Below are 19132 nucleotides of genomic sequence, written 5' to 3'. Positions count from 1 at the left end.
ACAAAAATAATCATGGAAACTTCAGTGATAAAATTCTTTATAAGATTATATGACAGATTAATCAAACATATGTTTGTGTTTAGTGTTCTAATAGGTTTGTCAAACTAAAAACATACTATTCATAAAATATGTTTTTAAAAATAAATTAATAAATGCATTAAACATCATTAAACAAACATTTTAAATATTACATTATTAATAATTATATTTGCATTTGCAGTTTTATTTATGCAAAAAATACAACAGCAATCAAAATTTTAAACGCATTTAAAATTCATTTGAAAACAAATGAATAATACTTCTATTTCAAAATTTTATACGTACATATATATATTTAATAAACTAAGGCTCTATACAGTTCTGAAGTTTTCTAAATAAGCAAACTATGATGTAAAAATATATATTTAAATTAAATAAAAAAAAATTTTAACAGTTTTTAAAATGAACACAGACATATTACTATTTAAAAAATATAACTATTCAATTATTATTAAAATTAGAGAGCTTTTAAAATCTTTATACTTTAAAGCTTATAATTAAAAACTCCTATACTATTTAAAATGTTAGTATGAAATATATGCAAGTGACATTATTTCAACACATAGCACTAATATAATACATCTTTTATGAAAAAAAATTGATACTCTTTTTGAAATTAAAGCTTTTAAAAAATGAATGTACAACTTCTGATAAATTACTTTAATCTGTTAAAATTTTACACTAATTTATTCAAATTATAATAATTATAATTTGAATATAATTTATTGGGCTTTATTAAAACATTAAGTTCATATATGTGTTAATTTGAGTTTTATTTGAAGTGAAGTTAAAATCTCCATAATTTTTAAGTATTTTTAGTTTTTACTGCAAAATTTGAATGCAGTAATTTAAAAATTTTTGTATTGTAGATAAAAAAAATTCAAATTTTTATGTAATTTAAGTTATGATAACTTATTTTTATAAAATTAATAATAAAATATAAATAATATTTAAGAAATTAAAATAATAATTAAATTATAAATGTTGAAAGTTGTGTTAATCTTCAACAAAATGAGTTGTATAAATCATAGTACTAATAATAATTATTGAATGAAAAAAAACAGAAGAGAAAAATATATAAGGTTTCCAACAAGAAATATTATAATATAAAATTACATACTTAAATCATCGAATTTGAAAATATATAAAATATTCTTAAATTAAATAAAAATAAGGAACAATGTTGGCCTAACTTAAAGTTTACATAAAAAATAAATCTAGCAGTTCAAAATAATCAACAACAGTCAATGATTATGATTAATAAAGTTAAACTAAAATTAAACAAAAAATGTAAGTGCTTAAACACAAAATAATTAACCAACAGTATATAATCAATATTATTATTCAAAATATGAATAAGTTTAATAGAATAGTTGTAAAAAAGTTTATTCTAAACGTATAAATAAATTTTATTTTTAATTAAAAAAACTGTACAATAGCTAATAAAAATAAATTGTTTATAAAATTTGTAATATATTTGAGATTTTGTTTTAAATTGGATGTAATCAATAACATATTTTTCCTTAAATAAATAAGTCTCTTTCTTCAATATAAAATATTTTTTTTAAGCATATAATAGAATATAAATCAATTTATATGTATGGATGGTTTTGGCAAGAATTCTTATATGTTATAGAAAAACCGAATAAATATACAGTATATCATTAAGATAAGTCTTATACTAAAATTATTCATCATTAAATCAAATTTGCTATTATAGTTATTTCTTTAAATTGGATTGTAATTTTAATTTTTTTTTTTTTCCAAGCCATTTACATATTAACTAAAAATCCATCTTTGGTAACAGTTATCACTTGAAGTATAGTACTTAAAATCTTAAATAATATCTTTTTCCTAGTTATACAATTTTAAGTGTAAATTTATTATACAAATTACTGATACAAAGCACATATAATAAAAAAATTGCTCATAGATTACATCATTAAAACACATTATGTGTATAAATTATACAAACATGAAATCCACACTTAAAAATTGACACACTACAAAAGATTAAGAATTAATCAGTCAAAACTTATTAAATTATCAGGTAATTTTGTCTCAGTTTGATGTTTTGTTTGGGCTGCGTGATATAATCTTCTATACCATTGTAAGGCTGTATTATCACTTTCTGCTCGAAATTTATAGCTATTTCCTAAAAAAGATAAATAAATTTCACAATAATAAATAAAAAAATATTAAATGATATTGCTTCTCTAATAGCAACAACAAAAATGTGTTAATATTCGATTTTTATGCTTAGATATCATAATACACTGAATCATATTCTGATATATACAGAGTGATTTTTTTATCATAACCCACTCAATTACTTACAGAATAAATATAATTTAAACATTTCTTTTTTTTTGGTTATCATTAGTTAGATATTATTTTTGAATTATTAACTATGTAATACTTTTCAAGTTCATCCCTTATGCCTTGTAAGAGTGTAAACTTTGTGTTTTTAATTTAATAATAAATGGTATTTGAATGTTGAATATAACTTTAATTATTTATTAGATATAAACATTTAAAGTTTCAAATTTTGAGTTAATATACATGTATAATACACAAGGGATTACAAATACAGGTAGCTAATTGGTTTTTTTAGGACATTGCTGTCACAGTCACAGATTGTTTATTATCAATTATGACTATCAATAGATATACTTTTTATATTGTCAGTTAGTGTATTAATAAACTCACAATAATGTGCCTTACTACCATTGATAATAACAATGCTGTGTACCTGTGAATATTGATGTCATAAAAAACCAATTAGCTACCTGTATTTGTAATCCCTTGTGTATTATACATGTATATTAACTCAAAAAATTGAAACTTTAAATGTTTATATATAATAAATAAATAAAGTTGTATTGAAAAATTCGCATTTAAAAAAACAAAGTTTATACCCTTACAGGGCATAAGGGATGAACTTAAAAAGTATTACATAGTTAATAATTCAAGAATAATGTCTAATGATAACCAAAAAAAAAAAAAAAANATAATTGAATGGGTGATGATAAAAAAATCACCCTATATTACATATCATTGTATGCATATTTTTTACTATAGATAAACTTGACAATAATTTCATATTATTGTATAAAATAGTGATAATAATATCTATTATAATTATAAATTTAACATAATGTTTATTTTTATCTCTTATATAAAATTGTACATATTTTTTAATATTAGTAAGGACAAATTTTAAATTAATTACTTTGATCTGAATGTTTAATAAAAAATGTGTCCGGGTTATCACCTAAACTAACAGTACATCCTTTTAGAGGACATAATTTACATGGTTCACGTTTAAAATCATTTCTACTACACCTAAAACAAACAAATATTTGTTTTTTAATAAAATAGTATTAATTTATGAAAAAAAAAAAATTAAAAATCTGTTTATTTAAATTTTTGAAAACATAAATTAAAAGAACCAATAATTACAATTTTAAAGAATTGTAACAATCTTCTTACCCTTTAAATGATTTGGGTGCATAATAAATTAGTACTGATGCCCATAGCTGTATCCAATAACGTTGCCAAGTTGTTACTGCAGGTTTTCTTCCATTTTTTAAAACTACTTTTCGTCTCAAACAACTTTCCAGACTTATTTTGTGAGTACCTTTTAATGTTCTTCAAAGATTTAAAAAATAATAATTAATACACATTTAAATTTTGATATCAAACTTTATAAGACTATAATAGCAACAAAAGTTAAAACTTACTGTAAAGGTGATATCATTAAATTGGATAAATCTAAAACATTTTCTTCTATTAAAGAATCATCTAATAAATTTCTAGAGTTGACAGTAGAGAGAATTCCTTCATCAGACTTGTGAATTAGACTGTAAAAAAAAAACTTTCATTTATTTATATGTACAGTAATTAACTTAATTTAAACCTAAATTATCATTATGGTCTATTTAAATGCAGGTGTGAATAAATTGAATACTTAAATGGGGGATAGTTAACAGAACAAAATTTAGTAAAACAAATATTGTAATTTTTCATACTTAAAATTTAATTAATATATTATAATAAAACCTATTTAAGAACAATCAACACCTCTGAATCCCGGTCAGTCATATATATATTTGTAAAATTATTAAATTAAATACAACTGCCAAGTAAGATTTGAAATTAACTCCACTTCAAATGCTTTTTATAATGAATACATATTTTTTTACTTAATTTTACATAATGAATGAAATATTTATAATATATATAAATATATTAATTTAAATTTTTATTTTTTTAAGCTAGATAAATTTATAAGAAAAGCCACATCATTCAACAATTAATTATTATAATAACAATATAAAAGTTTAAATGGCCAAAAGTGAATCAAATTGTGCTTCACCTAAGGTTATTAGTTGTATTTGTATTTGTCACTTAAGTATTTAAACTAAAATTTAGACATAATATTTTAGTAAGATATTTATAAAAAAAAATTCTTATTAATCTAGATCAATCTTCTAATTTAAAATGATTTGTTTTAACTACACATACCAGATCTGGTTAAATTAATAAAATAATAATTAAGTTATTATAATAGCTAAAAATAAATCTGTGGTCTTTCTTTGAAAGCTAATAAAAATATGAATTAAGAATTATTGGCAATATTTTAGAGAGATGTATTTGCTATTGCCTACTAAAATTTGATCAGTTGATTTTATCCAAAAGGTATATTTTAAGATCTTAAAAAATTTTGGCTTTTATTAATTGCCATTGGAATTTTAAACTTATTTTTACTGTCCTAAAAAATTAACACATCAGCTTTGGAAAAATTACTTAATAAAATTAACTATACATACATATTTAGTTTTTAATGAATTTTTGTTTAAACCATTCTTTGAATTATTTTATCCATGAATAAGATAATGAAACTAAGTATTTAATAACTTCAATAATATTATAGTTAATAGTATGATATATGGTTAAATGTTTTACATTAATTAAATATAAAAAAAACATAGAACCTTTTTAGAATAATAATATTTTATAATATTATTAAAATAATGTTTCTTTTTATACATATATCTTACATTTATTTCATTTTTAGGATAACCTTTTATATATTTTTTTAAATACAAAATATTAGCTTAGAAAAAAATATTTACTAATAAAAATTTTGTAAAAAAAATTATGTGAGGGAATTTATATTATGATAATTTGAGACATAAAAGTAGATGAGTAATATTGAAAAATAAATTAGTATTATATCCCTTAATATTATTTTGAATAAGGGTTTTGGTCTATAATAAAAAAAAGAATAATTTTAATTTGCTCTAAAATAATTAGAAAAGTTTAGTAATAATTACGTTTGTCAACTGTTTTTTATCTAATATTCATATTATATAATATAATATATGTATTTCATAGTTAATTGATGACACGACCTTAAATTACATCTATTTCACTCAAATACTCTAAATGAATACTATTTTATAAGTTAAAAATGTTAAATAAAATTAATAATCTTTATTTTATACAGCATACTAAATTATAAATGCAAATATGTTGACTTCTATTAAACTGTATTTTTTATTTTTGGTATGAATAATTAATAACTGAAGGCTTATTAAAATGAAAAAAATGTCTTGTGTTAATGAAGCAGAAAAACTTTGAATATATATTGCGTTATATGCTGGGAAGAAAATAAAACAAACACTTAAAATGATATAAAAGACAATGTTGAAAAGCTACTAAGTAATTTAAAAAACTGACTTTTCATGCAAACCAAAATTTCACCACTTTTATGATCTTACCTATTATTATTATAGACTGTAGATTGAGTTACATTTTTTTTAAGAAAACTACGAGGTAGACTTGCACTGCGATATCTAATTTGTTTTTAAAATAACAACAATAAAAACAAATAAATATAAAATATTTATTATCATTATACTTAACAATAATAAAAACATAGTAATTATACAGCAAATTTTTTTATACTAATTATAAGTAATAATTGTAGCAGTAATTATAAAGTTGTATCTAAAAAAAATAACAAACATACTTTGAACAACTAGATGTTTTTGGATGATTTTTTGTAAAAGATATTTTTCTGATTCTTAAAAGATCTGAAGATTTTGCAGGTGATAAGCTTAAAGATTCTAATAAAACTTGATTGACAGAATCTTTAGAATCTTTAGAATTATCATTTTGGCAAGATAAAGGTTCTAATTTGAGTGATAATCTATGATAGATTTAATTAAATAAATTTTAATTATTATAATTGTTATTAGAAAAACTAAACTATGTAAATTTGATAAATATTAAATTGTAAATTGGACTTACTTATATTGGTCATCTTGAACAAACTTATGTAGTTCTTCAATATAACGAATAGAATTCAAATAATCATGGATCTTAGGGAAATGTGTTAAATGATCATATCTGCTTGATTGCATGTGAGAAATAACTCTTAAAATATTATTCATTTTTAAGCGTCGAGCTTCAGATTCCATTAATCCACTATTTTTGTGTGGGTGAGCCATATCAACATATACAAGGTCAGTCAAAAATACACCTAAAATTTATTATTAATAAAATATTATTCTATAAGAGGGCATTTTTGATGGAAAACTATAGTATTTTATTAATAAACTTTACCTAAATAAGGAATACATGGAAGGCGCAATGTTTCTAAATGATCTCGAAGATTTCTCCAGTTATTGCTTTCTGAGAATACATTAGCTAACTTATCAAATGACTGACGATCTTTTTTAGAGACATTGTTCCATGATTTCGACAACCTGTTATAGTTTATTAAAACTTAATACTTTATAGTAATTTTTTATTAACATTTAATCATTGTAATACCTATAAACTGAAGCACTTTGGAGAGAAGAGATCACAGCAAATAATGAATGAAAATTATTAAGTTCATACAATTTTTTTGAAATTTTTATAAATTGAGTAATCAGATCAGCTCGTAGTTTAGGTGTAACACCTTTTAAAATTTCTTGAACAACCCAAAAAGAAACCTAGGAATTAAAATTGAATAATATATATATATAGATCTTATTCATACCTTTTCAATTAAACTTACATGGTTAAATTGCCTAGAAAAAGCTACAACATTTGGCGATACTTCTAATTTTTGTTTTTTATTCCAAGCGCATGACGACAGTTCTTCTGGTGAAATTTGATGGAAAATTTCCAAATCCAAATGTGTAAGTTGAGAAGCCCAATCTTCAGGTAATATCCCTGTTGTTAACACACCTTTAGTTGGATCAACACTTTGTTCGTCAATAATAGTTGCACTGCAGGGTTGTTTCAACGTCATATTACATGGAAGACTATGTGATTTGCATTGTCTAGTCAAACCACTATGAAAATGTAAAAAAACCCAAATTTATTTTTTTTAATAAATGAAACAGACCACATTTTTAAAGGGTTCATGAGGTCTAGCCAGCTGACTACTACGTGAAAATTTTCTAAATTACATAACACCTATTAGTATTATGTAGACAGTGAAGTTTTTTTCGTTTCCAAAATTTTATTTTGGAGAGGTTTAAAGTATCAGAATGAAACTAAAATTTTTAGAAGTTAATAACATATATTTAACACATCAGAATATTTTTTTCTGATTGTCTTTAAAAGTTAAGTTTAAAGGAAATCATTTTAAGAGTGATTTTTTTTTTTTTATTTATATGATATTAATCATTCACTCTTTTTCAAATAAACGTTTTACTAACAATTTCGAGAAAAAAAAAAAAATTTTAATGTTTGCTTTAAATTTATTTTATATTTTTGATAGCAACAAAAGTTCATTAAATTATTATTTCGAGATTATATATAGCTAACTTTTTACGATGAAAAAGATCTTTTTTATTAACCTAATATTTTTTCAATTGAGCATTTCGTGCTAGAATATATCGTTTTTAGAGAGAACAAATTGAATCATTTTGCAAATAAACGGTTTAACTATGGAATTAGTCTATTTTACATAATGAAATACTATTGTACGACATAACCAAACAAAGTATGTGGAACGCTCTTTTCTAACCACCAAATTCCTACTATTTCCTAATCGGTATCTACTGAATGCCGTTATACTACATACTCTAACACATTGTTGAGTATATTTATAGTTTATTATAGCCAATGATATAAAAGCATATGTCCTGTTTTAATAATGTAGAAGCGTTGATAGATAACATAATAACAATTCAATGACAAATCGATTAAACGTTAAATTTTATTTTCTGAAAATTGTTATAAAAACACATTCTTTAAAGAGTTAAATTTCTAAATACAATTAATCATTTCAACTTTTTCTATTGTTTATTCAGTAGTAGTTTGATTCGAAGTGACAACCAATTAAAAACTTAAAACTACACATGAATGTTGGGATCATTCAAAAAAAATCTAAGTAAATATTTTTTTTAAACGTAAAACCATCAATTTCACACAGAATATCACAATGACTCACCATGTTAAAGTTTCAGATAGTCGCCGTTTGTGCTTTTGTTCATTAGACGGTGTCGATAAGTTGGACGGATATTTTTTTAAAGAATTATAAGTCGTTAGTTTTCTATATTCAGTATTTGACACCATATATTCGTATGAGTCTTCATTGTCGAGAACTTTAGACTTCACCTTCTGCAAACAACAAAACATGAACATGTTAAATTGAAATCCAATCACATATAATTTCGAACAATTAAATTTTATTTTAAATAACATATACTGAAGAAGATATAATTTACAATGGAAATAGACAGAAGTAAAAAGAAATTTTAAGACTTATAAAAAATGCAGAAGCAAAACGCAGAGACATTTATTGACTATAATTGGGCTAAGACAGCTAAATAGACATGAGCGTTTATGTATAATGGAACTGAAATAAACTTGATAAGAGTTTGGTTGTGGAATTTTGATGAAGATAAGCTCTATAAACGTAGTAATTACTGCGACACTTGTGGGAATAAAACATACGGCGATGACCGACAACATACGTTTATGTAATCGTCTTTCGGTTGAAATTCGATTTTGATTTTTTTGACAATTGAATAATAAATAATTATCACAATATGTAGCTTTAAGAAGTTACTATAGTAACATATTGTGAGGAGCTATTATAATAGCTCTTCATACAAAACACGAGATCTACACTGAATCTAAAGAATACTTACAATAATAACAGTCAGTTCAAGCTTTGAATGTATAACATATTTTGAAATATTAAAGTTGTTCATAAATTATTAATAAAAGTTGATATGATTTGTACAAGTAAAAATTAACACTATCGATAATTAATTTAAATCTTAATAGTTTTTACAACAAATTTTTAATTCAAGTACCACGTTGTGTGTTGTCTAAGATTAATTTAGAGAGTGAGAATTTAACGTTTAAGTATCAAACACTATCAATTACACTAGCTATATAGGTTACCCCAATTGCTAATACACTACATAAAATTTTTATTTCAATAGGTTGAATAATTTTTTGGTAAGAACAATCTAAATTATTTTTACAGATTTTGCTTTTAAGGTAAATAGTGAACAGTTTAAAACATAAATCTCAAAAAAAATGTCATTTTTATATATTGAATAAACCATATTTTATAGCTTATTTTTAAATATCTCTCAATATAATTTTTAAATGCTAGCCAAGGAACTAATATAGAGCTTATCAATGTTTCCAAAATTTTATTTTACAATTATTGTAAGGTTTCTAAGCAAAATTAAATAATTGGTCAAACATTGATATATTACCATTTTTAATAAATATTGATAGTATTAAAAATCTTTAGGAGTAATTTAAAAAAATTAAAAGGATCATTAAATAAGTAAAATAAATATCTAGAAATATAATCATTTAATGTTATTGGATAAATTAAATAACCGCATTTATTACGGCTGTTTAAACATAATGTACATATAGGTAAATTTTAATTTTTTTTGAATTTTATTACAAAAGAAAAAAAAATAAAATAACATAAAATATTTAGTAAATATAAAGCTATTAGATTTGCTAAAACATTGTGGACATTTCTGTGTATATATATATATATATATAGAAGCAATTTTTTAGACATCAGAATTTAACCTACTTTAATAACTAAAAAATAAATAATAATCAATTTGATTTTTATTATAATTTATTAGATATTTGTATTGTCATTTAATAATTATAATTGTAGATCTTAAGAAAGGTTATACCGTAAAAATATAAAATTATGATATCAAAAAAAGCACAAGTGTTTTTTAATAAATTATGATCTAAGAGAATAGACATGAGAATAGGCTATTTTTTTTGATACACAAAATTATTAATTATACACAAAGTATGGTATGACAGTATATTAAGCTACCAATTTCTTATAAATGATTAGTATTAAAATACAAACAAAATACAATTTTTTGGAAGAAAAAAATTATTTGACACGATTTTTCTTCAAATTGCGCTTGTGCTTAAACTTTAATAGTCATAAGCAATTCACATAGATAAATTAATATAAATCAATCGAAAACTTCTTTAAACAAATAATTATTAACGTCGAAAGTGAAAACTTAAGCATTACAATAAATGACGAATGCGCTGAATATGTCTTAAGGTTTGTGTAGTCAGCCATTTTTTTTTTGTATATCGGTATACAATAAGGTACTAAAAATAAATACAACTAAATTGTAAACAAGTGACGTTTTGATAACGAATAACTATGATGTCATTATTTTATTGGCATTATCAACATCTCTAATAATTTAACCATGCCATATCACCTATGCATTACGAACGAGAAAATGTGCGAACATTAAATAACAATGCGATTGATTATTAAATGCATAAAGAATGAATATAATAAGCTATATATATATAATTATTGTTTGCCGAGTAAAATTTGAAAGTTACAATTAGGTAACTTATTATTAATAAGCTATTTACTGTAATTGTACATTTAAAATGTAAATTGTATAAAATATGCAGACTAATATAGTTTTAGAAAATGGTTTAAGTCTTAAACTTCCCATAAGTTAAGAAGAATTAAAATACATTACTTGAGATTTTCTTAAAAAAATAAGCTAACTATTTTCGATAGAACTTCATTGAAATATAGAAACATAATTTTTTGTTCCTTATATACAGAATATTTTTTTTACAATGGCACGAGACACCAGAAAAACAGCAAAAAAGCTGTTAAAAAATGAAGTTGTAATATATAAAATTGGCAGTATTAATAAATTTATTATTTGTGTAAACTTTTCGATATAACACACAATCCGAATTAATTTAAATAAAAAATTATTTTATAAATAAATTTAACACAGAAATATTTCCTAAAATAATTGTAATTATAGTTACCTACTTATTAACGTATCAATGTTTATGCATTAAAATAAAAAATCAATTGATGAACGCTAATAGACAAAATATCTCTCATAAAAGAAATATTAAACTCATAACATATTTCAAACGCTCAAGTGGTTTTAAAAATAAATCACTAACTTTTTATTCCATTCAAAACCCAGATGTTTCGCAAGGTCAAAATGTTAAAGATTAAGTTTCCATTGAACTATAAACATTATGCATAAAATCTTACATGTATTTCTTTTAGAATCATTAAGGATTTTTTATCAACATATTTGATTTTATTAAGATAAAATAGAAATAAATCGTGAAAAAGGATCATAGTTTTTAAATAAAACATTCTAAACAACTGAATTCATTTGAGAACTCTACTTTAAACAAATTTCAACTAACTGGTATACATGTATACATTTTATTTTTTAGTGTTATTTTACGTATTAAGGGCACTAATCATATATATATATATATATATATATATATATATATATAATTTTTAATATGAATAATCTACAATATCGAGTCAAATTTAACAATAGTAATGGTCATTTTTATTTAATAAATCTTGAAGTTCATAGAACACTATTATAATTCTACTTGAACTTGGAACAGATAACTTACAACTCTTATAAATTTTAATACATATAACTGTCCATTATTTATAAATCATAATTAAATATTCTTGATTAAATTTTTTTTTTTAATTATGATGAGTTTAACTCGGTCGAGTTCTATGTATAACCATTTCATTGAAACCTTTTTTTTAACTATTGTTGCTTCTTTGATCATATTTAAAGTATATTTTTTATATTTTATCACTATTAAAACAAAACAAAGTTTTAAATTAATCATTTTTTAACCTTCTTTTTTACAAAAATGTTGATGTATTAATAACAATTTTAGGATAAATACTCTTTGAGCTATAAATATTTTATTACATAGATAGTGGATATAATGAAAAAAATATAATATAACTATTAACACCACTACAATCAATATGAAAATATATCAGTTGGTCAAAATCAATTATTTTAAATTAAATGATTAAAAATGAGAACATATCTTATAACTAAAAAATAACTTTATTGTACATCAAATATTAAATTTCAAATACACCACTTTTGGGAAAAAAAGTTGAAATTTTGTTGGTTTAATCATTTTTTAAACACAAAACAATAATAACTTGAATAATGCTCAAAACGAGTATACAATAATATTAATTTAATTTTTTTTTCATAATTTTTAAGGTTACTTAACTATCAAATTATAAGTGTTTACAAAAAAAAACACAATAAATTTTCCTATTATAAACATACCTCAGAAACGTTAAGCGAAGGAAAATCATCTATAGATACATCTCTGGGCATTTCAGCATATCTCATTTTTGCCATAGATAATAAAATAATTCATTTTCGAGTCATTCGTCTGTAAAAACAAAAAATTTAAAATACTTTATTAATTTATTTTATTAAAAAAAACTTATAAATCACAAAACCAGGATCATCGTATTAATATTTTAATTTCTTTTTAAATTGGGAAAATAGTTAAGCAATTAGTAATAATTATCTTGTTTTGAAAATCCAAATAATTTTTAATAAAGAACAGTAATTTGTCTTTAAATAAATAACAACTAAAATAATTTTGGACAAATTTAAAATTCGGTAGTTATACCATAATCATTATACCTTATTTGATTTTTAACAATTCAAACACACCTCTCGGGACATTTTAACATGATATATTCATCTATTTAAGAATTTACTATTCATCAGCTCTTTATACAGCTAACCAAACGGTTATCTAACTACGCAAAACATTAAAACAATGCTTGTGTTTTACTAGCTATTGAGTCTAACTGAAAACAATTAATTGTAATGAAATATTCTCAATAATGCATTACTAAATTCACTCTCGGTAACAACAATTTCTAAATGCGGATATAAAACGTACAATATATTGATTGCAACCTACAAGTATTATGATATTTAATACATAAAATTGTTTTTTTATTGAATGAATTCAGATTACAATGTCATATTAGTAGGTCAACTAGTGATGGATTTTAAGAAACAAGAGAATTTCACTGTACAATCAATTCATAACACAAATTAGTCAAATTAATAATTATTGTATTATATATCGTTTTATTATTTAGATTTCCGAACTCTTTAATGTTCTAATTGAGTACGCAAAACTTAAATTACAGAGTTTCACGATTTATGCGTAGAAATCAATTTTGCACGGTAGAGTTACATTAAGACGTCGCATCGTTTTAGATCAATATACATTTTTTTTTAAGATTCATCTTTAGGGAAAGTATTGTGACTAAAAATCACGTTTTCCTAAAATATTTATAGTGAAAATTAATACTTATAACGCAATAAAAGTGTGAATATCCAGTAACCATACATTGTGGACAATAAATAGTATAATGGGCGTTGGCAGAATACTTTAAACTGTATTTAGTACAACTATGATGAATGGGAGAGTCAAAGGTTGAAGTTATTAATATAACAGTGCAAAATATAAATTAATCGTTACCACACATCAAAAAAAACATAGTAGGTAGCTTCTAAAACCTTCTAAAGAGGTAATATTATAACATAGCGTGAGTCGTTTAACCTTCGATCGGCAGGTGTAAACTGGATAAGAGAACATATCATCGCTTTGATATTTTCATATCTTATGGATAGTTATATAAAATATTTTAACATGTTGTTTCCAGTAGTTATTTTATGAATTAAATTCCCTAGAACACATTGGACACACATATTTTTATTTATAATATAGTACGAAAAAATGTGCCACTTTATAATGTAACTTTTCCTTGCATCAAATGAAAAAATAATTTTATTGCGCTAGACTGATTTTAATTGAAAGTGATTTTTTATATAAATAGCTACTACAAAGTATAAAAAAAATATTGCATAGTTAAAAAAAATTCAGACAGAATAATTTTTACTAATTAAATTTTTTTAAATATAATTATTGATAAAAAAAATGTAGAAGTGCGCAGTTCATTAGTTGTACTTGAAAAAGTATCGAAAATGTAGCTTAAATATTACTTTAATTTATAGGTGGTTTATGTTACAACACAATAATAATGTGCCTCTTGTAGGTATTATGTAGTAGGATTTATAAATAACAAAATATTTGCACCTACTGTTTTATCATTGAATTCATTGTTCTTTAGTACCTAAAACGGACGCATTAAAATTAACACTAAAGTAAATTTGATTAAAAATCAAATTAGTCAATATATATCAACAAAATTAAATAGTTTTTTCTTGATAAAAAAAACGCAGCTACTTAGTTCGTTTAAAGGCGATCTAAAAATTAATATCATCGAATTCTATTAAATTATTTGCAATAATAAAAAATCTCGAAAAAAAAAACAAGTTTTTCATATTTAAATTATCAAAACTTTAAAAAATGACTGGTAATAAAACTCAATATTCTAAATTAGCAATTATAAATGAACACAATTAATTAGAGATCTAATTAGTTCAATAAATTACATTTTTTGGTTTTTATCAAATTTTGAACATTAAAATTAGCTTATTTAAACCCTAAAGTAATATTTAAATATCTAGAAAAATTAGTATTTTTACGACACAAAATATAAGTTTAAAATTTCTCATCAGAAAATTCTCTACCATCTAATGTTTTTATGAGGCGCTTTCGCGTAAAAAAGATCATTAAAGTTTTTTTAATACTTAAAAAATAACTTTTAAGTAATTTATAAATTGTAAACCCAGAAATTATAAAAAAAACAGATACTTAGTTGAGTGTACAGTTTTTTAGATCGTTAGCTAAAAACTAGTACTGTTTTCATACATTTTTTAAAGTAAAAACTACGGAATGCATGCTATTGCTGTTCATTTATCATGAAATGTTTATTTCCAGTTTAAATTTATTTTACATAAGATAGTATCACATTTTATGTAAATTAGATTACAGTTAAAAGTTTATAAACCTTAAATGTCAAACGTGTAATTTAGCGAGTGACTTCACGAATACAGTAACTAATATGCATAATCAAACAGTTGGCCACATATATATTTATACACTACTACTTATGAAAAGTTGGCAACTCAAGTTAATTTTTACTCATATTTCAAAGTATTGCTGTGAAATCAAAAATTCATGAATTAATTTTTCAAATTAGGCTAATGAATGATTTTTAAATCTACTATAGAATGGTGTTAAAAAAAAAATTTGATCCATTCAATTTTTGACTCTGAAAAACTTCATAAACTACAAAACAAAAAACCCAGCACAGGGGGGTCGCAGCACAGTGGTGGGCATGGCATAATTGGGTCAAGTATAAAGATTTCTGACAGTGATTGAAATCACTATCATAAAAAACGCTTCAACGCAAATCTGTAAATAATGTTTAATTTAAAAAAATTGGTAGATTATTCGAAAAGCTACATGATCTCTTATTTCCTTATTTATATACTGATTACAAATTTTATGATTTATAAGTGTAATATATATACAACATATAAATATACAAAGTGAAATGGTTATAATTAAAAAAAAGTATGTCAAATGAAAGAGGTTTATAAATAGTATTTATCATAAAAAATTGCATTGATCCATATATTAACCGTGAAGACAAAATAAAGTCCGAAATTATTTTTTTTATAATAAATAATATTACATTAGCTATAATTTGAGATATATATAAAAGTGTCAAAGTTTCCGGAACACTTTAAAAAGTTAATTTTTTGTGAAAAAGTTGTCATTTTGAATCCCCCTTGTGGGCAGGTAAAGGGTCAAATTTATAAAAAAAAAATATATCAAAGGATAGGTAAATACTTCATGTATCTATATAAAAAAAATTATATCGATTTTGTCTTTTTTTAAAAAATTATGGCTATTTTAAGTAAAAAAAAATTGAAAAAATGTCGAAAATTAATGATTTTTAAATTTGTAATTTTTTTGGAGATTTCCCACATTTACGGGGAACAAGGAAAATTTTTTTCAATTTGTGAGGGTAATTTCTCCGACTACATACGATTTGTGATCTTTTGACGCATCGTTGAAAGAAATTTGTGCAGTGAGAGCTGAGAAAAAGTGATAACAGACACAAAAAAAAACACATAGTAAAATAAATACTACGTATTCAACTTTGCATCAAAGCTAAAAATCAATTTTAAAATTTTTTTTTTATCAATACCATCAAAGGTTCAAAATCAGAGGGAATAAAAAATATATTATATAAAAGAATTTCTCATTCTATAAAAAACTAATACTATTATTTGCTTAATGACAAAATTGACATATATAGAGCGATTTAATCATATCAAATTACATTATTTTGAAATTCCGTTATCTCCAAAACCATTAAAAAAGGAAACCAAAATGTTTACTCTTAAAATACAAATTAAATATTTTTTACCTAAAACACTTAAAATCTTAAAATATTCATAATATTATTGAGATATTTTTGGTACAGTCCTTATTGTAGACTTTAAAAACTATCCATAAGCCCAATTAAAAAAAAAAATTTTAAAAAGAATTTTTGACTTAGCGCAATACTTTGAAATACAAATAAAAATGCAGCATTTTCTTTAAAGATATAAAAGAAATGTACTTTTTCATTTTAAAATTTTAACTACTCAAATTAGACAAATGCATTTTGCTTATTCTTATTAGCCTATATTTGCTATAAAACATTTTCAGAGTAAATAAAGCTGTTTGAATTCTGTATTACTTGTTAACAATTTGTATTCAAGAATTTACATGTCAAATTTATATCATAACCAATGTAGCTGAGTGGTAGAAGAACCTTTTCAACTACATAACACTAATTTTTATTTATGAACTTATATATATAGCCAGATTTAAGTAGACATGGCTGCATCATCAGATGATGAAATTTTTAAATAAAAATATATTTTATTACCTTTATTATAAGAGTGTAAGTGATTTAAAGAAATATTTCTCTTAAAAAAATAAGATATAGTTTGAAATGATAAAGGGCAGTGGTGTTTTGGGGATATTTATCATATACCAACTAACAACTTTTTTTAATTAATGTATACAAATGGAAAATAAAATCTTATGCATTGTTTATATTGAAGAGTATACCCTAATAAATCAGTGTATACCCTAAAATAAAAAAAGGAATTCTTATAAAAACATCACAGATAGAGTTTAATAAACAGTGTTTATGTTTTCATATTTCTAATTTTACAATACCACACAAAACTTAATACTTATTTGTTTATTATCAAATTTTCTATAATAATAATATTAAATAATTGAATAAATCTGCATGAACATTTATTTGTACATTTAAAAATAAAAACAATAATATAGTATACTTATAATTAATATATTTAAGACTTGTGTAATAAAGTAGCAAAAATGCAAAAGAGATTATTACTCCGATACCATTTTGAATTTTTCATCAATGCATTCAATTTTACTCTTAAAACAAATAATTAAAATGACATTATTACACTGTAAGTAGGAAGACAGTCTTTTAACAAAGTGCTCATTGAAAAGAGTTTAAAATAATTTTTTGCTATCTGTACAATTAACTATCATGAACTAAAATATACAAATTAAAAAAATTGAAAATCAAATGATGTTTATTTCATGTTAATTTTTTCATACTTTAATACAAAAACATTGACATAATATAAAAAAGAATAAATTAACTATGTAATTTTTTTTTAACCAAACCATAGCATTTAATGGATGTCATAATACATTATCTTCTATTAAAGTGTTAAGTATTATACCATCTTAAATTTTATTTTATGAGACATAATTTTGAATTTATGAAATTGATTTCCACTTTATAGACATTTAATTTATTTCTTAATTTTATTTAAAATTTATTCAGGAAGTTAATTTTGAAATTAAGTTCTTTGGGAATATATTAAATAATTGTTATTTAATATACTTATTATTTATTAACATCAATTATTAATGATTTAAATTCTATAAGAAAAAGAAAATAGCTTGATTAAAAATAAATTATTATTTAATTTGCATTTCATCAAATATATAGACTCTAAAATGCCTATTTACTACAAAAATACTAAATCATTTATTATAGTTAAATTTAATTCTAATTTTTAAAATTTTGTAGCATATAGTGAACATGTTTGTACCAAAAATTTTAATTGATATCTTAAAAAGTAGTATATATTTCTTTGTAAGTTAGTCAATTTAGTAAATAGGCAATAGACATTTATTTTTAAATAATACTAACATTACATTTAAATATTATGCATGATACTTACGTAAAAATAACGAGTTATATGAAACTATTTTATCAAATGTTCAATATTTTTATTGTTTTTGCAGAAAGGCAGGTGTACAGGACGTCATGATTCACCGTAGAAAAATAGATTTTGTAGAGACAATCAACATGGTCATGGTTCGCTGGAGTAAAAAAAAAGCAACAGATATTCTATGCAAAACAGCTAAAGTAGAATATTAAATACATTCAATCAACAGAAACAAAATCTTAGATAAACGGAACGGACATTATTAACAGAACGGAATCACTTACATAAAACATAATAAACAGAAATGACTTACTAATGAACAAAAATAAACATTAAGGATAATTACCATAAAAAATTAAAGCATTATAACATTTTATCAACTTCAATAAAAGTGTTGACTATATTTAACTCTCGACGCGTAGTGACAATAGAAGACCAACAAAACCGAACTTGCTGGTAAAAGAAACTGAATGTCAGCAACCCGCTGAATCACATCGCCCGTACAT

The 19132-nt window shown here is 22.5% G+C and overlaps 1 protein-coding gene across 9 annotated transcripts; it reads right to left on the bottom strand.

Moving 5' to 3' along the window:
* Nucleotides 1-1117: 1117 nt before the first annotated feature.
* On the bottom strand, nucleotides 1118-19132 carry LOC126903880 (ras-specific guanine nucleotide-releasing factor RalGPS1). Of its 9 annotated transcripts, none has more exons than XM_050682421.1 (14): nucleotides 18973-19132; nucleotides 18639-18780; nucleotides 12690-12798; nucleotides 8498-8667; nucleotides 7112-7391; nucleotides 6883-7046; nucleotides 6673-6815; nucleotides 6358-6589; nucleotides 6077-6256; nucleotides 5826-5900; nucleotides 3783-3902; nucleotides 3532-3690; nucleotides 3272-3384; nucleotides 1118-2194 (listed from the first exon to the last, which is right to left on the bottom strand). In XM_050682421.1, the coding sequence occupies exons 3-14, from the start codon at nucleotides 12762-12764 to the stop codon at nucleotides 2064-2066; spliced, it is 1842 nt and encodes a 613-aa protein (XP_050538378.1). In that variant the 5' UTR covers nucleotides 12765-12798; nucleotides 18639-18780; nucleotides 18973-19132; the 3' UTR covers nucleotides 1118-2063. The 9 variants fall into 9 exon arrangements, with proteins under 9 accessions (XP_050538378.1, XP_050538376.1, XP_050538379.1 ...); XM_050682419.1 differs by having other exon boundaries at nucleotides 18639-18821; nucleotides 18911-19103; XM_050682422.1 differs by having other exon boundaries at nucleotides 18911-19103.

Source organism: Daktulosphaira vitifoliae, unplaced genomic scaffold (assembly GCF_025091365.1).
Source record: "Daktulosphaira vitifoliae isolate Bord-2020 unplaced genomic scaffold, ASM2509136v1 Scaffold_4, whole genome shotgun sequence".
Lineage (NCBI taxonomy): Eukaryota > Metazoa > Arthropoda > Insecta > Hemiptera > Phylloxeridae > Daktulosphaira > Daktulosphaira vitifoliae.
The sequence above is the reverse complement of the archived record's forward strand: the minus strand, read 5'-3'. Positions and strand labels throughout refer to the sequence as shown.

Excerpts from the sequence above, each read along its gene's own strand:
- LOC126903880 (XM_050682416.1), bottom strand. The coding sequence starts at position 8,751 with ATGTTATTTAAAATAAAATTTAATTGTTCGAAATTATATGTGATTGGA. Across the intron at positions 5,901-6,076 it reads AAAACATCTAGTTGTTCAAA|ATATCGCAGTGCAAGTCTAC; the intron begins GTATGTTTGTTA and ends AAAACAAATTAG. Across the intron at positions 3,691-3,782 it reads TTAATGATATCACCTTTACA|AACATTAAAAGGTACTCACA; the intron begins GTAAGTTTTAAC and ends AAATCTTTGAAG.